The 21719-nt window shown below is 35.9% G+C and overlaps 1 protein-coding gene across 4 annotated transcripts in view; it reads right to left on the reverse strand.

Annotated features, from left to right (window-relative positions):
- The window catches only part of CLTC (clathrin heavy chain), a 67408-nt gene that overhangs the window by 22162 nt on the left and 23527 nt on the right, over positions 1-21719 (reverse strand). For all 4 annotated transcript variants that reach the window (XM_057536686.1, XM_057536685.1, XM_057536683.1 and 1 more), the window contains exons 5-17: positions 19924-20037; positions 19321-19494; positions 16285-16482; positions 15344-15544; positions 12770-12922; positions 12157-12279; positions 11183-11320; positions 10777-10941; positions 10454-10634; positions 8852-9015; positions 4169-4294; positions 3393-3535; positions 1695-1929 (exon numbers count right to left, since the gene is read on the reverse strand). In XM_057536686.1, coding sequence (XP_057392669.1) covers positions 1695-1929; positions 3393-3535; positions 4169-4294; positions 8852-9015; positions 10454-10634; positions 10777-10941; positions 11183-11320; positions 12157-12279; positions 12770-12922; positions 15344-15544; positions 16285-16482; positions 19321-19494; positions 19924-20037 — 2115 coding nt within the window. The remainder of the gene's footprint in view (positions 1-1694; positions 1930-3392; positions 3536-4168; positions 4295-8851; positions 9016-10453; positions 10635-10776; positions 10942-11182; positions 11321-12156; positions 12280-12769; positions 12923-15343; positions 15545-16284; positions 16483-19320; positions 19495-19923; positions 20038-21719) is intronic.

Here is a 21719-nt window from a genome sequence, read left to right on the forward strand (position 1 = left end):
AGTAATAAATTTTGGATGGAAACGTACAATCTAAATCTAATCAGGAGGAACGATAAGAGAAACTCAAAGCGAAGAACATTCTATTTTTTTAAAAAAGACTTCATTTATAAGAAATACACAGAATAGGTGAATCCATGGAGACGGAAGGCAGTTTGGAGGTTGTCAGGGGCTGGAAGGAGGCAGGGAATGTGGAGCAACTGCTTACTGAGGACTGCATTTCCTGGATTTCCTCATGTGGTGATGAAAACTTGGAACTAGAGAGAGGTGTAGTGATTAAACAACATTGTAAATGTACTAACTGCCACTGAATTGTTCACTTTCAAATGGTTAATGTAATGTGAATTTTACCTCAATAAAAAATTACAAATAGAGAAAAAGACTATTTTTACAATTATGTCTGTCAATAAAAGACAAAGAAAGTGTGAAGAATTGTTTCGGATTAAAAGAGACAAGATAGATATGACAACTACATGCAATATGTAATCCTAGACTGGAGGGAAAAAATTTCTTTTAAAGGACATTATTGGGTCAATTGACAAAACTGGAATAAAACAGACTGTAAAAAGTATTCTACTGGTGTCAGACTGACTAAGGTTGCCATCTACAATGTGGTTATGAAAGAGAGTATCCTTATTCTTTTTTTTTTTTAATATCAATTTTTAAATTTTATTTTATTTTTCTTAATTATTTATTTATTTTATTTATGGCTGTGTTAGGTCTTCGTTTCTGTGCGAGGACTTTCTCTAGTTAAGGCAAGTGGGGACCACTCTTCATCGCGGTGCGCGGGCCTCTCACTATCGCGGCCTCTCTTGCTGCGGAGCACAGGCTCCAGACGCGCAGGCTCAGTAATTGTGGCTCACGGGCCTAGTTGCTCCGCGGCATGTGGGATCTTCCCAGACCAGGGCTCGAACCCGTGTCCCCTGCATTGGCAGGTGGACTCTCAATCACTGCGCCACCAGGGAAGCCCCTTATTCTTAATAAATACACAACAAAGAGGTATAAGGCCATGAGGTATGCAATTTATTCTCATATGATTAAAAATTTAGATGTGTCTATACATACATACACATATATATAAACATATATACATATATGTGTGTGTATACATATAAGTGTATGAGAACATAAGTGATAAAACTAGTGGGGTTAAATGTTAATGGGTGAATATAAGCTTAATCAACTACTTTGGCCAGTTTAAGTTCATAATTATCAGCAAAGTATTTTAAAAAAAGTATGTATCTTCCAAAGATGCTCCGTATTACCTAAAACCACTCTGAAACTCGCAAAATTCACTAATCCAACATGATATAACAGGTTTTTAAAAAACGCAGTCTTGGGCTTCCCTGGTGGCACAGTGGTTAAGAGTCCACCTGCCAATGTAGGGGACATGGGTTCGATCCCTGGTCCGGGAAGATCCCACATGCTGCGGAGCAACTAAGCCTGTGCGCCACAACTACTGAGCCTGTGCTCTAGAGCCCGCGAGCCACAACTACTGAGCCCGCGTGCCACAACTACTGAAGCCTGTGCGCCTAGAGCCTGCGCACCGCAACGAAGAGCAGCACCGCTCGCGGCAACTAGAGAAAGCCCGGGCAGCAATGACGACCCAACGCAGCCAAAAATAAATAAATAAATTTATTTTGAAAAACAAAACAAAATGCAGCCTTCTCTGTATACGTTCAGCTAGCAGTACTCACATTAATAAGTTCCAGATCACACTGGCCACGTTCATAAGCAACACAGGCTAGATGTGGATCTCTCTTCTCACAATACTTTCCAACAACACGACTGTCATAATAAGGATTTTCCCGAAGAAATCGCTCTGGGTTGTTATTACTGTCTATGTAGATTTTGGCTAAAGCATTGTGAGTAGCAGGCTCTTCACAGCCCTCATGAATTCTAGCCTCCAGCCAAGGCAGAAGCAGTTTCAATCTAGTAAAAAAAAAAAAAAAAAAAAAAAAAGGAAAAGAAACACACAGAAAAACCCCACATATACACATATTATATTATAAATAGCACATTCTTGACACACTATGTAAGTACCTTACGGTCTATAATGTACTTTCCCATACACTATTTTGAATTCTCAACACGCCTACTACAAATTATGAAACTAAGACTTGGAGATGGTTAAATGATTTGCCCAAGATTACACAGAAGGTATATATAAGACTGTCCTTCATACTCTCCCAGATCTATCTGCTACATTATCTAGACAGGATATAGAAAAAAAAAGATTATAGATTCATAGATTGTTCTTAAAACTGGACAAAATGGCTGGACTTCAGATAAATTTTGTTTAGGAGTAGGATAGAGATGTGGTATGAAAAAATAGGCCTGATTATCTGAGGTTCCTTTCAATTTTAACACAAGTAACATAGAACATTACCTAAAGCCAAAAGAAACAGTACCCTAAATATATACTGGGAACAAAATCTGGTAGCTTTAGAAGCTCTAGCTTTAATACCTCTAGCAGTCATACAATCACTCCACCAAGGGCCATGGTTTTGCTAAGTTATAGCTTATATTTCAATGGTCCAGATGACCAACACTCTTTTACCATGGTTTAAATAACAAAATTGTTACAACCTATAATCACTTTAGTCTCAAGCTTTATAAAAATCAGTATTATATTCTACATCTCCATTGTCCTTAACTGCAGAATTTCTCAAACATTTTCTGAATGTTTGAAACATTCAGATATAAATTCTATGAATACCATTAACAGAACACCTGTACCACCTCAGGTTAAAATTAAACCCCATTCTTGATAATGTTTTCATAGCTAGAGTAACCTCCTACTATTATACCAACCCACTAACCTCATTTACTATGTCAGCACTTTCTGAACACAAAATGTCCCAGCTAAAAAAGGACTTCATGGTATAAGTATTAGAAGCACTCACACTATGTTCTCCTCTACTGGAAATTCATAGTTCATATTATCATATCAAGGTTCAACTTAAAAATGAGTTTAACCCAGAGTTACACAGGGAACTCTTTTGTCATGCTTGACAAGAATTTATCAGAGAAGAATTAGTTATTAAATATGGTGGTATCATACCTAACCAAAAGGAGGCTTTTTACATAAGTTTACATTAAAAACATATAGCTACGTGGTTTGACTCTGTGTATAAACATGCAAAGAAGGTGATCAGCTAGATTAACAGATATTCTATATGACATCTGTAATAGTTCAGAAAACAGATTTTTTTTCAGAAATAGAGCAAGCTACAGCTAGATTATCACTTCTAAATTAGGTATCTCCAGGGAATTAAGGTCCATGAGTTACTGAGTAGCTTTTAGGCAACTGACAGGTTATACTTCTATTCATTACCAAGCTAGAAGAGACTAATAATTTATCTTTAGTTATGAAGATTAAAACAGTACTACACCTGTTTCTTTTTTCAACCTCAGCGACAAGCTCATCAGTAGAGAATTGACCTCTTACAACAAGAATCAAGTTTTTAATGACATCTTCAGAGCAATCAACATCAAGTAATCCTCCAATAACCACAGGAAGTCGACTTGGATTCACCTATGGTTTAAAAAAAAGAAGAATGTCATTACGTTACTAATAAGCAAAACCAAAAGGAGTTTTAAAAAATAAAACTCATTTCCCTCTTCAAGCTCAGTTTTAAAATTCAGTAATAAACTGAGTCTAAATTTACAACTAGACAAAGAAATTTAGCAGGAAGTCTGCCTTGGTTAATTAATTACTTCAGCATTGCTCCAAAGGACAAATAAGTCCAAAGAAGCTACAGTCACAGAATGACTGTGAAAACATTATCTGGTAAAAAGGCCTCCATCATAGCAAAACTGCCTTTCTATTTCTGGAGTTAGAAGGTAAAGTTTCTAATATCTTTATTTAAGATGGTTTTAATACTATGCTTTGCAGCCTATGGCCTCCACATGGATACCTCAGGGGCTATCAAATAAGTAGGGTGTAGGCCACTCAATTTTTTCAACTACAGCAGCTCTGTTTTGTTTTACCTACTTGGAATGCATGTAAAATTTTAATCAAAGAAAGGATTCTGCTGGAAAAAAAAAGTTGAAAGCCATTGTAGCAGACCACTCTTACTGGACACAGAGTTTCAAAAGGATGAAGATTTCCAGTGTGAGAAGTAAAATCTACAAGATTATATTTTAAAGTTATCTAAGTATTACTTACCTTCTGTACATATATCTCTATATACTTCTGAAGATTATTTCTATATAAATAGAGCACCAAATCATGGACAAAGTCAAATCGATCACACACAATGATAAGTGGTAACTGATCTGTTAGCTTTGCTTCCTGGAAAAAAAAAAAAAAAAAAAGGAAACCTTAATTTTCTTCTTCTTTGAGGTTATCAATGTAAAATATGAGAATCTGTTCTACACTTGTGGGAGAGGCTCACATAAACTTGGCTATTCTTAGAAGTGCCCAACCCAGTTTCCATAAATTTTTATGAAGTAATACCTAGAGTCACAGCAAAATACCAGGTCCTTCCCACACATAATCCTTTACAAAAAAAAGTAACAAGATTTGTGAGCCATCAGTGGCACTCAGGATATAAAATCATCACACTGGGACTTTCATTAATAGTAACAACTGGGGCTTCCCTGGTGGCGCAGTGGTTGGGAATCTGCCTGCCAATGCAGGGGACACGGGTTCGAGCCCTGGTCTGGGAAGATCCCACATGCCACGGAGCAACTGGGCCCGTGAGCCACAACTACTGAGCCTGCGCGTCTGGAGCCTGTGCCCCGCAACAAGAGAGGCCACGATAGTGAGAGGCCCGCGCACTGCGATGAAGAGTGGCCCCCGCTTGCCACAACTGGAGAAAGCCCTCGCACAGAAATGAAGACCCAACACAGACAAAATAAATAAATAAATAAATAATTTAAAAAAAAAAACCCTCACATTATAAAAAAAAAAAATAGTAACAACTGAATTTGTAGTTGATTTAAGAGCTATAGTCACACTGTCAAAATTAGGCATATTGGCTCACATCTGTTTCAAACTGATGACTTGTTTTTCACCCCTCCCCATTCCAATCTATATGGCCGTCTTCTAACACTGTTATAATAAAGCCTACAAGGAGTAGCATGATAGTGATGGCCATGAATTTAAATATACCACATGTTGCTATTAAAAAAAAAAAAGGTTTAAAAGATAAAAAGCATTTAAAGCATCTTTAAATTGCCAACTGCTTTTACCATTACAAATACCAAGCTATAATCCTACTTACAGACTGACATAGATGTTATAGACAGGTAGGTAACACCTGTACTGGGCATTTACCTGATACATGTCCTGTTACATTCCACAGACATTAGGTACAGCACAAAAAACAACAGTTTCCATCAGGAATTCATTTATACACAGTGAAACATTCCTCAGTAAATGATTCCTCTATGGATTGTCTACTGAAGAAGAAGAACTAAGCAGGACAGGACTTTCCTCAATGACAGCCACAAAAAACGTTATTTGCAAGGTTAGAATAAATCCTAAGTCTAGCACTTATAAGTCACCCAATTATAAACAATTATAATTAGTCTATGAAGTGTTCAGAGAATACTAAACTAAATCTGGAGTCGTAAGAAATCCTGAATTAAAAAAAAAACAAAATGGCTGTAAATCTGAAGTGGAAGTCCAGCTGCAGATTTTTCACATCAAGGAAAGTCTAAAGCAAGTATTATTTAGCACCATGGAAACTAACAGCTGCTATAATCATTTCTAAAGGGAATGTTCGATCTACCTATGCAAAAGATTTTAGCAGGCCAAGTTTTTCCTACTAAACGAACATCAACACACTAATCTTCTTTATCTTGTTTAATATACATATAAAATATTACCTTCTGCATTTTACCACTTAGGGAGAAAACATACTTGGCAAGTAATCTAAGATTACTTAGGTATTCTAGTCTCATGCGTGGGTGTTTAAGATTTCTGCTGCAAAAGGCAACTATTTGTATTCATAAAGAAAATTTAAATTTGAAAAAAGCAGACAAAAACTGGGATACTTTCTTGATTACCTAAATTTGCATATGATTTCATATATGAAAATAATGCTATTAATATTTTAAATTTTTATTTAAAGGTTACCCTTTAGGTATTATGATTAGAGATTTCAGGATGAAAATTGCAATTATATAAACATATTCAGGTTTTCTTAAACATAAAGTTTGGAGATATAGCAGGGAACAAAGTAAGCATTCCCCAAAGAGACTTACATTCTAGTGGGAAGAGACAATGCTTAGTGTTATAAAGAAAAAGAGAACAAGATAAGGGGGAAGTGAGGATGGAACAGGAATAGATTTTATTTTAGATAGGGTAATCTGAGACATCCTTTCTCATGATATTTGATTGGAAATCTGAAAGAAGGTAAGGGAGCAGGTCATGAAGGTCTGAGAGGAAAGTGGGAAAGGTCACAAGCAAAGGCCCTGGGGCAGGAGAGGGTTTGGGGAGTTCCAGGAATAGCAAGCAGGCCAGTGAAGAAACAAAACCTGGAAAATAAGATCAAAGGTAGCAAGAGGAATGGGTCTAAAGAACAGTTTTACATTTTCTATGCAAGGTTACAGTTCCACAAAGTTAGGGCACAAGCCAAATAATGCTACTGACACCATTTCATCCTGCTTAACAGGCTACTTTAAAGGAGAATTCATATTCTATCAATCTCTGTATTCCTGGTGGTTAGCATGTAATTAGCACCTGTCTAATGTTCAAGATTAGATTCAGAGAAGTATTTTTCTTATTATCACAGTTTACATACAACACCAGTTATAATACAGCTAGTAACTCCAAAATGAAGTTTAATAACAGTGATGATGAAATGTAGCATGCCGCTACGAACTACAGATCAATAAGGAAAGTGAGTAAATGGTCTAGTATGCTCATTCTCATTACTGGGGTGAAAGGCTGAATATCCAATAGTAGCATATTAGCACTGAGCTCCCATCTCAGATTATTTAATGATAAGAGACTAGGTTTTTTCCTCTAACTCAGGCTGGTATTAAAATTCCTTCAAGGAGTCAGGAATAACTTAAAAGCAAAAAGAAACAAAACTTGCCTGCTAGAAAGTCTGACAATACCTTATTTCCAAGGCCCACCAACACAGCTTATTAACCACAGTTATCACTTGAACACCTATGGCATACAAGGTACTTGATAAATACAGCTTGTGGTTGAAGAAACCAAGGCTGAGGCACCTTAGTTAACTGGCCTGAGGTTAACAGCTTTATAGAAAGAAAAGGAATTTGAACCAGGTCTGACTTTTCAAAAGCCCATAATTCACATCCACTCTCCTCTATTAGACTTGCATCCAATTCACAAGTGTGGAGGGGGATTCCTCATCTAATTAGATCTCATGGGCTAAGCAATGTAAGACTGTCACATCCTAGTTTCCAGAGGGTTTTTTATGAAGCTCAAGATCATCATAATTAGGTGAAAACAGTTAATTTAGTCCTGCTTTACATATATATGATAACTCAAATATTACAACCCAATGCTCAAGAAATTACAATTGAAGCATAAAAGCTGAGAGCTTAATGAAAACAAAAAGAAATCAGTGTGGATCTGGTAGTATTTTTTAAAAAAGGAAATAGTACTGTTACTCAAACGAGGAACTGGACTGGTGTTATGGGTACACTAGTCAAGCATAGAGTATCAAATCTTTCTCATTTGGATGTTTTTTTCTGACACCAGGAAGTCATGGGTTCAAACATATACTAGCCAGGCTCCTCAGAATATTCATGATGGCCAAGACATTATAAAGCTATACTTTTGGGGAATGTTTATCTTTTAATCTAAAACATAGGGCAACTTCAGCACTTTAACTACATCATTACACTAAAACACCTAAGGGTTTAGCTATTTAATCTAGGTATTAAGTTCTTCAGAAGAAGAATCAGCTAAAACAACTACAGATTATCTAAAAATGATCAGTGTAGGAGTAAGAAAAGCCTGTTTTTTCCTACTAAATTGCACAATGAACATTTTGGTTTTAGTTTCAATCTAAAATTCTTCCAGAAGAAAAAAATACTTAAGAACTTTATATACAATCTCTGGAATCATTTAATATATTTTTAATATAAATGTAAAGTATGTAAATATGTATTTTGGGGGGATCTGAATGTTCTGAAGTTTTCCTTATTTTTATAAACGACTGCCAATTTTAAAGTCTTATCTTCCTCACAAAGTAATTAGTAGGTATGAGAATAAAGCTAAAGTTAAGTTAACCATTAAACAAAAATTAACTGCCCTCAGGTATGCTGTAAAGGTCTAAGAATCTTTAAACCATTACTCTTCATTCCAACGCAGGCAGTTCTTACTTCTCCATAACCAAATTAGTGTCACAAAGCTGAGGGTTTTTTTGTTCGATTGTACCTTCAATTTATGAATTACACATGATTAATATTTAGTTTCTAGAGTTAGGCTAATCGATGACAGAGATTAACCTATGTCCTTTACACAACAGAACCCTTTGCATATAATACAGGCCCCTTAAAGTAACACTGAGGGCAAGCTTATCTTAATATTCAAAAAGAGCCTAAATGATATTCTAAACACTGAGCATCTACAATCACTTTTCAAAAATTTTCTTCTAAAATTAAAGTGAAAGAAAGGAAATTCCTTAGATAGTGTTATTTTTCTCTTCATTTAAACAGATGGTCATTCTTAAGTATTACTTACCAATTTCCTTCCTTATTTCAAAAGAAACCACAGAATATTAAATTTGGAAGAAATAATTCAACATACAATTTGAGAATGCTAAGAATTTCACTTTTAGGGGAAAAAAATATTTTAAAACTGTGAGCAAACCCTTGCAGAACTGCTGATCTTCAACCCAACCAGAAAATGCATTACTCTTACCTTGAGAAAATTCTTGACTCGCTCAGGATCATAGCAGTTGCTTTCTCTGCAGATTCTTTCTACTTCTTTGATCTGCCCCGTCTTGCAAGCTGCCTGAATATATTTAAAGTGCACATCTGGGTCCTGACTAAAGTTAACAATGGATCCCAGAAAATAAAAAAGACCTTAAAGAAACAAATAATTGAAATTAAGCACAGGTGTACCTTTGAGAATGACAGACCTGAAAAATGCTTAAGCAATTAAAAAACATTATGTCAATTATACCTCAATTTAAAAAACAAGCAAAAAGAAAACCACACTGTTATACTGAATAGTCCCAAATAAAAACTGGTTGCTCAAAAAGCTCAATAAGAATATTAAATAGTCCACTAATCAGTTCAATAAATGGATTTGTACTTTAATCCCTACAGAACAGAAAATTCAATGTTTTCTAGTAGTTGAGAAATAGGAGACACCTACTTAATATCAAAGCTAATTATCATACCATACTCCATATGAGAAATTTTAAATGAAGTCCACTATAGCAGGTGTTTTTCTATATGCAGTTAATAGGAAACACACAAAAGTAGCTTAAAAAGAATTTAATGCAGTGCCGTTCAACAGAATTTTCTGCAATGATGCAAATATTCTATATCTACACTATCTAATACAGTAGCCACTAACCACACGTGGCTATTGAGCACCTGAAATGTAGCTAGTGTGACTGAAGAACTAAATTTTTAATTGTATTCAATTTTAATTACTTTAAATTTACATAGCTACATGTGGCTAGTGGCTACTGTACTGAATGAACAGTATAAATGTAGTGCACAGTTAACACAGAAACTGAAAAAATTAAGAAAACTAGTAGGAATCGCTTATTCCTTCTGTCTAGAGCAGTTCTACAAGAGGAGGGAGGAAAAGGTAAGTAGAGACCAGATATTTAGCTAATGAACCTAAAAGCCACCAACAGTGATTACATTAATACTCAGCACACCAGTGGTTCTCAACTGAGGGCAAGACGGTTTTCTTCCCAGGAGACATTTAGCAAGGTCTGGAGACATTTTAGTGGTCACAGTTGGTGGAGCTGACGCTCCTGGCATCTAGTGGCCTGAAGCCAGCGATGCTGCTAAATACCCTGCCTGCAGACAGAAATGTACCCCCCACCCAGCAAATTATCCAGCCCAATGTGTCTGTATCGCTGAGGCTGAGAAAACCTGCTACAGGGACGAGTCACAAAATTTCCTTGGCTAGAATCATTTGCCATTATTAAGAGTCAGACAATATAAACACAATCATTACAAACCTGATCATTAGTATTTTCATCTTATACGATTATGACAAAGCTACTACATATATTTGTATCTTAAAATTTTGCCTTTAATTCACCTATAAAATATCCATGCAGACAGTCTTCTTCACTGCATGTCCCTGGAACCTGGTACAGAATATGCCTGACAACAGTTACTGAATAATAAGACTTAAAATATCCCATCAAAGTAAGCTTGTAGAAAGAATTTCCAACAGCCTATGACAAGTCCATATAGCCTATGACATTGTCCATATAACAATACCCCTCTTGGCTACCTTAAATAATTTAAAACAACTCAAACTCCTAATTACCTTCAAAACTCTTGAAAGATTCAAAAAGTTCAATCAGAGACTGAGTGGATAGTTGTTCGTGATACTTAGAAGCCACTTGCACACAGATCTGTAGATTCTGACGAATATTGGCAGATAGCATGGCTCTGAGGCATTCCAGGGAGTCTTCTACTGATAAGGACCCAAAGTAATTCACTAACCACTAGAGGACAAAATAAATAAGTAAATAAATAAATGAAACAATGTTAAACCTAATGGTGGTATGAAATTACTATCATTCAGTAACACAAACACATTTTCCGTATACCAATTAATCATAACTAATAGGTAAAAGCCTAAAATACCTCAGGGTTAAGAAGATGGGTATGAACAACCGCACGCTTTATATCATATAAGTCAGTGAAGTGTTCTAATGCACGCTGCAGGAGGCCAGCCTTCTCACACAGCTGAGCGATATGAGCCCGGTCATAATGCGTGAACATCTGATTCCCTAGAATAGCATCTGCGACCTATAAAACCATAAAAAGGATGAGTTTATTTTACTACTCCATTTATATCAGTAACTCCATATGCAGATTACATATTAAGATTCAACAATGAATTGCTAAAGGAGAGAAAGTACAAAAGAATGTTAGCTAAATTTTCTAAAACGAGGAATAGGCATCTCAGTAGCTTCAAATAATCTAAGAAGCTCTGAATAACTACAAAAACAGTGTTGGAAACATGCCTAAAAAGCATGAAAACACGTACTTGAGGTGCATGCATAAGGTTCATCTCAAGCAACCTTGTCTGTAAAGGACCTTCAGATGGGCGATTATTCTTCAGTGCATCAAGCAAGAATGCAGTACACTGCTGAATTAGATTGTATTCCATAAACACATCGACAATCTGCAAAAAAAAGATTCAAAGGAAATTGTTTTAAGATACTTAAAAACTGCTTTATGATACTGTTGACAATATATGTAAATGAAAGGAAATGAAACATTATCTCTCTCTTCACATATAAAACACTGCCAGATCAAATCCCAGATTTAAAGAATATTATTTGGACAGCATAACCTCGTAATTTAAGAGTAAGTTTTTGTGTTCTGGAGTTACTTTTGTTCTAGTAAAAACAACCACAAAATATTTCAAGATACTATATAATAGCAGAATATAAATTGATAGATTTAAAATTTTGATGATTGATTTATGCATGCATGCATGCATGCATGCCACGCCACACGGCATGCAGGACCTTAGTTCCCCGACCAGGGATCGAACCCGTACCCCGTGTGGTGGAAGCACGGACTCCTAACCACTGGACCGCCAGGGAATTCCCTGATGAACTATTTAAAATATACAAAAGCATAAAAATGAAAGAATCTGTGACTCCCACTTCATATATGCATCTCTTCCCTCTCCCTTCACCTAGTGGCAGCGGCTATCCTTTGTGTTTTATTATTCCCATATATTTTTCATATTTTTAACACATATACCACTCTAAATGAGATGGTATTTGTTCTGCATGCTTTAGAACTGTATATAGATGGTATCTGACTGTCCACTCTTCTGCAACTTGCTTTTGTTGGTAATGTACTTAAGGTTTATCTATGTAGATCAACACAGCTCTAATTTCTACAAATAAAAAAGTTAACCCTTTCTTCTCCGAAGTTGTTTAAACTCAGATCCCCCCCATTCTCTATTTAAATCAACTTCTACAAAATACATTTTAACTCCTTTACCTGTGTGATATCAGCAAGAGGTTCTTCATCCTGAACTAACATTTGAGCAAACTGCTGCCCCTGATCTGGACTGATTCGCATAACATTTCTCAGCAGAAAGATCCAGTCTGGAGTATATCCAACCTACAAAGAGACAAAAACTTAAGCCCTGCTGCAAAGTTCCATTTTTATATCATTTAAAGGCTTTTTCTGCAATAGAATCTTGCTACTACAGACCTAATGGTGAAAATACAAATTCAGTTTTAACTTAGATGCTCAATTTGATCTTGGTTTATATAAGACAAATAGACACTTTGGTGATAACATATTTGAACAAATAGCTATAAATTTTTATAATTGGCTTATTCAGTCTCATCGACCACCAAAAGAATCTGTTCTAACAGGTTAAACATACCCTAGCAGCTTAAATTCTATAAGCCATGCAAGAGTAACTGTCTCCATTTTTGAAGTGTAATTCTATATGCGAGAGCCATAACAGCATTTTTATACTTTTCCAAGTAATTATAAAAAGTTAAGGAAATTCACTATTAAAGTCACTGAGAGTTACTATAAGCTAATTTCTCTCTTAATGTTTTAATGAATTTATGTGGAGAATCTGTTTCATTAAACTCACTTTTTTAGCATATAAAACAATCTTCTGGACTTGACCTGTTTCTGCAAAGCACTGAATGACTTTATTTGGCACATTAGCCCTTAGGTACACACTAAGTGCCAATGTAGGGTCCACGGATTTCACAAGGTCTCCCAGTTCTTCAGAGCATTCCAGCTGTCCAAAGGAAAAAGAGACTGTTTAGTAATCCATGAGCTGTTGTATAAATCAGCAATTGACACTACTTCCACTATAAATAATAACATGACAGGCACTTAGTTACTCAGTTGTCCCAGAATGTATTATAAATATGCAGGGGTTGTGGTTATAAAGACTCTTGATTTTTCTTTTTTAAAATTAATTAATTAATTTATTTATTTTTGGCTGTGTTGCGTCTTCGTTGCCGCATGCGGGCTTTCTCTAGTTGCAACGAGCGGGAGGCTACTCTTTGTTGTGGAGCACGGGCTTCTCACTGCAGTGGCTTCTCCTGTTACAGAGCACGGGTTCTAGGCGCACGGGCTTCAGTAGTTGCGGCTCATGGGCTCTAGAGCACAGGCTCAGTAGTTGTGGCACACGGGCTTAGTTGCTCCGCGACATATGGGATCTTCCCGGACCAGGGCTCGAACCCGTGTCCCCCGCATTGGCAGGCGGATTCTTAACCACTGCGCCACCAGGGAAGCCCAAGACTCTTGATTTTGTATTCACAGCAATAACTCAGAATTCTCCACACATTCTACTTAATCAAGGATAAAAACCCACCAAGACTTCACACGTACAGATACTACCAATTATCTTGTTAGGAATATAAATACTTAAAAAGCAGAATCTTGCACCTCTAACTATTAAGACTATTCAGATATCAGACCCACATGGTCTTAATTTTTCAAGAATAATGCAGCTCCTAATGTAATGTTATCAAATGAAAATCTGATATTCAAGGAGCCAGATGAGGCTTACCATAAAGACCATTACTAAAATTAGGGTATAATCTGTTATGTCTGAAGGATCTAAGCTTCATTATCTTCTTGATTTTTGGATTTAAAGTTATAAAGCAGGACATTAATTTCAAGAGGTCAAACAGATAAAAATTTTAGAATTTTTAGGTGGTATACATGCAGATACCCTCCTCTGTACTATTCAGCCTGCCTTAGTCAGCTGCCCAATCTGGAAAGCAGCTTCTCTAAAAGAGTTCTGCTTTAAATACTAGAGTTGATTTTCTATGATTATCACTGACATTCAATGAGAAGTTCTATCAGAGTCTACACCTCTCAACCGAACACGTTAAGTAATGAAGAGTTGACCAGTGTCCTTTTTACCACAAATGAATCCTATGTGACCATTCACCAAAAAAGGTAATGATACCCAAAAAGCTTTCACACTGTTATATTGGTCAACTCAGTTACCTTGGCTATTCCCACCCTCCCTTATCTTAAACAATTAGGACGGACCTCAAATACTCGCTATGTGGCTAGTAACTATTCTTCAGCAGACTCCTGTCCAAGCATCCCAACTCTGAAGTACTATCCTCCAATATCCTATAAGATTGCCAGAAGCTGGGTCAAGAAACAAGGACTTACAATTAGTAATGTAAAAATATAACCAACATAACACTAAAGCCAAAAGGTCTAACATTAAAAGTTATTCACTACTCAGAGTGCTGTAAACAGTACCACCTCAGTTCTTGACACTGGCATAAGAAATGACAATTCAATATTGCCACTTTGTGGAGAAAGGCTTTCTATTTCTTTCTAGGAATAATACCACTAAAGGATTGTTTAAACTTGTTAGTTGCCTTACAAATAAGCAACATTTTCCATAATGTGCTCCAGAAAACATAATACCATTAGATACTCTATGTAAAAAGAAATTAGTAAGTACTGAGTGAATTTAAAAGGCATAGAGAAATCCTACAGTAAAGAAAGCTGGTTAACAACAGTTTTTAAAGATTTATATTTAAATAATTTCAAGAAACTAAGTTAAATATTTTTTCATGTAATGCCAATTAACATTCTGTGAAATCTCTTTGGGAATCTGTATCACTGCTAATTAGACAGCCCTGCTGTCTTGTTAACATATTTCCGAGCCAACATTTTATATAACATGTTTCCCTTGCACACCCAAACATGGTTACTAGCAGCAAATATCACAGTTTTGATACCTGGGAAGTTCTACAAGAAAAGATATGATGTTGTATGGTTGAAACTACTGGACATATCAACTGTGGGATGTGGGAGAAAGGAATACATTCTTAGGTCCAAATGAGTGTTACATACGTTGACAAATATGAATGCGCAAAGCATCTCACACTAAGCTTTTCCTAAAGCAAAAGGATAGCAATTTGCTTCCAGATTAGTAGTTTTAACCACCAAGCAAGTAATCCTGGATTCCATTTTAAAACAGATATCCTACCTCAACATGCCACAAAATAAATACATTTTCAAAAGGAAATAAGTTTATGCATCTCATGCAATGTCTATTCTTGTTCTATTCCTACAAGCAATAAATAATGGATGGAGATGTTCTGGCACAGCCTATGTTTTTAACTTGTTAACGTGGTATTTAATCAAAGCAAAAATATGTTAACAGAAGTTAATATACCTTATCTTCTTTTAACCATTTCTCCAAAAGCTGTTTCCGCCCTTGCTGAAGTACAGGCCTACACAGTTCTAAGGATTCATATTTGTTTAGCTGGCCCTGGTCCAAAAGGATTCCAAAATACTGAAGTAGGGGAGAAGTTTGACCTGGCTGAGCTGGGACACTCTGGAACCGACGGATGGTGTCTGGGGTACGAAGGATTCCCTTTAAGAAACAGAAATGTTACAGACTCCTTTTAAAGATGATCCAACATCACACTAATAACTCCATGGGTCTCTTAAGTCAATTTTAAAGGCATGATTCCATCTACTAAAACCAAACCTCAAATCTTCAACATATTGAATAGTAAAAATTCAGTCACACTTCTGGTTCAATGTTATGAGATTATTCTGAATCAGGAACATACCAACCTAATTATAATGTCAATGTGTAAGACAACAGTTACAACTAGCTATTATTCCAGGTTCACATTAGGTTAACTGGAAATTTCATTACACTGGTCAGGGAGTAAGGTGTTAATTCAGTTCAACATAATACAAAGGTGATGAGGATAAATTCAGCTCAATTTCAGACAACTCTTCCTACCATAAATTGAACAGGATCTGTTTAATCTTCAACTCTTAGAAATAAAATCAGTAGCTATCACAGATAAGATCAAACAGTATAACAACTGAGTAACTAAACAGTATTACATCTATGTAAATCAGAGCTTGTTAGATCTATATATCATTCTGACATCCTGAGTTTTAAAAAGCTAACCAAATCTAGAGCACAGAAAAGTAATTAAATCTAGAGGTACTGATAAGTAACTCATTCTACTGGAAAACATATCCTAAAAAAGATTAGTTTCTCTGTGGAAAGCTGGTTCCAGTTCTAACAGTATTAGAAATAGAGCATATTAGCGTTAATCCAATCATGGCAACTTCACTTTCATAACTATTTACCTTTGGTGCATTAGCAGCCACCTTTGCTGCCTCTGAGTAATTTCCCTGGGCAAAAAGAGCATTAAATTTCCTGGCAAAGAGTTCTTCAGCACCAGCCAAGTTGTTACGTACAGCCATTCTCAGGGCCAAATCAGGATTTTGTAGGACATTGGTGATATAAGGAATTATGTTTTCTTCTTCCACACATACTGAGAGAACCTGCAATTTAAGATCTAATGAATAGCTGCAATGTGTTCATGTGAGTATCAGTGACACCAAATCCATTTAGAGCTGATGACTACTGAGTCACAAAGGTTATAAAACTGTGACAGCTGCTTTCTTATTGCCATTAAAAAAAAAGAAAAAAGAAAAAAAAGAGGGCAGAAAAGAGAAGACTAAAGGGTACTAAGCTATTTGCGGGTTCCTAAAATATGGCCATCTTATAATATAAATAACTCCCCACTTCATACTGTTCAAACTCTAACTGCTTTGCTACCATTCATTCATTCTTAACATGGTATGACCTGGAAGAAGTTTAAGGTACATTCTTTCTAACTCTAGTATTTTTCAGTAATTTTAATTACATTTACATTCCCAGAGTCCAGATTATATACTCAATAAGGGGAGGACCACTGAATCCTCAGGCACCTTATATACCACAAGGTATACAGTAGGTGCTTAATAAATGTGGCACCAGTGAAGAGGAACTTCTAATTGCTTCTTTTTAAAGAACAATTACCTACCTTCAGTCCTAATAAGTCACAGAACACTGCTTAAAAGCTGAATTCCTGTCAGTTGCCAAAGAGAAAGGGAGCCCTTCACTATGCATCCATTCCTCTCCCCAACACCAGAGCTGGTATACATCCCAGTAAACTACTTATATTACCCCCAACAGCAGTTCTCATACTACTATTTCTCATCTAAGTGTTTCTCAGTCACTATTCCACATGAGGAAAGGGACTTATCTTTCTTTACTTGTATTATTAGCACCAGGCAGTGTTTAGCACGAAGTAAATGCTTAATATTTGTTAAAGAAATGAGAACTCAATAACAAAACAGATAGGTAATATCTATTTGCCCGTTCTATTATTCCTTTTGAGGAAAGTGAAAAAATTTTAACCTCCGAAATTCTTTCATTTCTACAGATCTGACCCCCATCGCCAAAAGCTTAGGCCATCCTGTATCTGCAACGTGTCACTCTACTCCATATTAAGACACACCTTTTAAAAAAAGGAAGAATTACTTTCTTTATAGTCATTTGCATTCCACCCACCTTTAATTTAATACTTACCTCCTAGGAAAAATAAGGGAGATGAACAAACCCGCTTCTAACTATACTTTCTGTAGTCTTCCCCAAACACCAAACCATAGTTTCATCTTTATCCTATTTTTAGACTGTACTAGCAGATTTTTAGAAACCAGTACTTAAGATCTACAGGGGACAAAGAAGGTTCCTGTACCTTCTAAAGTACTCAGTTCTATCAAGTTCAGAATGTAAGCTAGATATTCGCAACAATCTCATCTTGATCACTTTTGATTTTTCAACCAACAGAAACCACACACTCATTCCTTCAGGGCATAGGTCCAGCTATAGTTGGCTCTGATCAAAAGAGTAAAGCCTTGAAGCCTAAAGGTTACTGTAAACATTCATCTTCTTATTCAAAGCAGCTGGCACAGAAAATTTGTGGGGGGAAGGGGAGGAAAACAATAAGTTCCCAGAATTAAAGTTATGAATATTAAATACATATGGTAAAATTATGCAAGATATTTTAGTTCAAATAATAGTCTCCAAAAAAACCCTAAAAAACAGTAGTCTCTGGCTTAACAAATTTATCATTATAAAATTATCACTAACCTAGTTCACCAAAAGACCCATTCATTCTTGATTTTTCCAAGAGAGACACATGCAACTGAATAAATGAACGCTACTAAATTTTTGAAGTAGCTTTTGTGCCAGACACTGACTGGTGTAGAAATACAATTAAACAAAGAAGAGCCCCTTTCCTAAGGGAGAATAGTGACTGAAACAACCGTAATTCATTGTGGTGAGTGCCATGAAGAGGGCTACCTAAGATCTAGGGACACAGAGCAGAAGCACCTAAGCAGGTGTGGAATTGAGGGAGGGGATGGGTAAATAGGGAAAGACTCTCTTTCTCTAGAGTATCTCTCTCTTCATATACATACCATTTTCTGGATATTAATAGAATAAAGGAGAAAAAACCTATCTACTTCTTTTGCTTACCATCTAGGAAAAATACTAACTTGGAGGAAAACTAGTAAAAGGCAAGGCCAGTAACAGTACTGTTTTTGAAAATTTAACCATTTTTTTTTAGGGAAAAAGATACCTCCTGGTATAATATTTTAAATTACATTAAAACACTAAAACACAGAAAAAGGATCGCTTGTGTTAGGTGGTATAAGGAGGTATGTCAAATGTGACAAATTCAGAACAGCTAATATACTCCCTAATTGGATAACTTTTCAAATACCCCCACTGAACATATCATAGCTACTGGTAACATATCACCTTCCAACATTAAACATTTAGTAATAATTAAAGAGGTAGGGAAAAAGATGTAAAAAGAATTCTTTTCTTTGTAGTTGATAATTTGTCTTAGAGAGATCATAGGAAGAAAACCCCTATAAAAAGTATACAATCTGGGAATTCCCTGTTGGTCTAGTGGTTAGGACTCGGCGCTTTCACTGCTGGGGTCCGGCTTCAATCCCTGGACAGGTACCTAAGATCCCACAAGCCGTGAGGTGCAGCCAAAAGAAAAAGTACAGTCTATCAAATGTGACCCTATTAGTTTCTTTGCATGAAGAGTTACTTCTCTTGATAACAGAGACACACACACAATCCTAGGTGGCTATACTGTATGCCAAATAGTTTCTCTCTCTGAGACAGTGTTAAAGAGAGACTGTTATCATATGCTTCTGCATTTTTAGGTATATATTATTTTCTGACATCCAAAGTTACCCTTTACTTTTTGAAAAAAGCTAACACTAATAAGTGCTATTTTATTTTATCACTTAATTTAATTTTCAAGGTTTCCTTACTTGTCCCTTTCTGTTTACTCCAATTATTCCAGCTGTGGCTTCATGAGGTGCAGTGACAAAGATTGTTTCTCCACTGATTCTATTCATGTAGATGCAGGTACCAGTCTCAAGATCATACAGGTGGATATAACCATACTTAGTAATCAAGAATACTACGTCATGCTTTTCACTGATCTGTATAAAGAAAATCAACACTTCAGTAAAATAATGAATCTATAAGCAGAAAATTTAGTCCAATTCCATTTCAGAGATGGTGAAATTCTAGAACTTTGACAAGAGGCTTATATGAAAAATTAAAAGCTAGTATTTATGGCTTCCTCATTTTTACAGCAAGTTCAAATATGGGATATCCCAAGTTCTCACATAAAACACAAGAATATTAATAAATTATAAAAGATAAAAGAGAAAAACATCATTTTGAACAACCTGGGATAACCCAATTTATATATTACATTAAAGAAAGAGTATTACTTTACAAAGTTTCACTAACAAACTATTTTTGAGTAGAGGCACCACTTAAATTATACTGACTATCAGTTGTAGTTTTTGAATTAATTGTGTTAAGAGGAGAGTTTTTAAGTTCATTTGTTTTGCTTAAAGTACCTGCATTGCAACAGGAAAGTCATTTTGTGCTTCTGGAGGAAAGAAAACATCCACTGCCTTCTTTGGAAAGGGTTGGTTCCCTGTAGGTGGTGTGCCAACTTCAATGATATGTAACTGTTCAAAAGAAAATAAAACTTATGATCAAATGCTAAAAGGATCATAGCAGCTTTATTTGTAGCCCCAAACTAAAAACAACCAAAATGTCCTATGATAGGTGAACATTAAACTATATGCTACAACCATACCATGGAACTCCTCAGTAATAAAATGAACGTTCACGGACACAATGCCCAGTGGGAACACACAAAAAAAGGGCACTCTCAGAAGATCACATACTATATGATTCTATTTACACAGCATTCTTGAAGAGACAAAATTCTAGTAATGGAGAGTAAATTAGTGATTTTCAGGGGTTAAAGATGGTGAGGGAGAGGTAAGTGGTTGTGACTATAAAGGGGTAGCAAGAGGGAAATCTTTGTGGTGATGGAATAGTATGTATCTTGAATCTATTCATGATAAAATGACACAATTATACAATTGAACCATGTCAACTTCTGGTTTATCTACTGTACTACATTGCTATGTAACCGTTGGGGTAAACTAGGTAAAGGGCATGGGATCTCTCTGTACTGTCTTTGCAGCTTCCTATGAATAATATGTATTATTTCAAGACAAAAATTTTAAAAAGTCGGTTGAATAGCTCAATCACACCTCAATCTACTTTAAATTAAGAATGGTAAAACAATACCCACAAAAGGGCTTTTGATTATAATTTAGTTTTTCCAAATAGAAATCTAACTTAAGTTGTTGAATTCTTCCCTGCCCACACCTGCTCTAAACACAGATAAGTATGTACTTAAGCTGAGCTGTCACTCTCATCACATGCACCTCACAAATTTGGATGAGAACATTCTGATTTAAAATGTCCGATGCTTCACATCAGTGAGCGAGGCAAGAGAAAGCAAACAATGTCAATGAAAGAGTATTATATATTTTGCTTAGTCATGTCAGGAATGGACTAAAACAATAAATAATTCCGTTTCCAAGATATATAACCACATGAAAGTTATTAGGGTGGTCTCATCCTTAATTAGGATGACTAGCCATCCAGCTTAAAGGCTATCAATTACCATATTTTAGGCAATCTCTATCTTGATTTTTAAAAACTACTTAGCATGGAAAAATATTAAGACTTCAGAGATTCTGCTATGGCAATGAGAAAAGCAGTCAAACTGAGTTTCCAGGGGCAGCAGTGCTAACTGTGGTGCAATCATAGCAGCAGCAGGTCTGCAGAGTTCTGTGTCAGGACTTTTGGCTGCTGCCCATTCTCCCTTATTCCTCCTAATTTTCCAAGCTTGGTTCTTAACCTTCCTAGCTATTGAAAACTATCCACTATCCTTTCATTCAATTTTTTATGCTCTAATCAACCACACCCTGTTTCTGCTGTCTGAAACTAAGAACCCTACAAAGTACTTCAATTTGTCCAGGTGATTTCAATGTATAGTCAGCGTTGAGAAGCTCTGATTTAAGGCAATGGTACTGAAATTGTGGTCCACATTCTATCTAGTCACCTAGAGCATTTAAAATGCACATTATGAGCTCCACTTACTGAATCAGACTCTCTAGATGGAAGGCACACAAATGTACATTTTAGCCACCCTAGTGATTCTTATGCACGGTAAAGTTGAAAAACATCAAATTAAGGCCTTTGGTAAAGGCAGTGAAAACAGTCTTACTATAAAAAGCTGATACAAATAAGTTGTTAAAGAACATTCATTTTAGACAAGTATCACTAG

This window comes from Balaenoptera acutorostrata, chromosome 20 (genome assembly GCF_949987535.1).
Source record: "Balaenoptera acutorostrata chromosome 20, mBalAcu1.1, whole genome shotgun sequence".
Lineage (NCBI taxonomy): Eukaryota > Metazoa > Chordata > Mammalia > Artiodactyla > Balaenopteridae > Balaenoptera > Balaenoptera acutorostrata.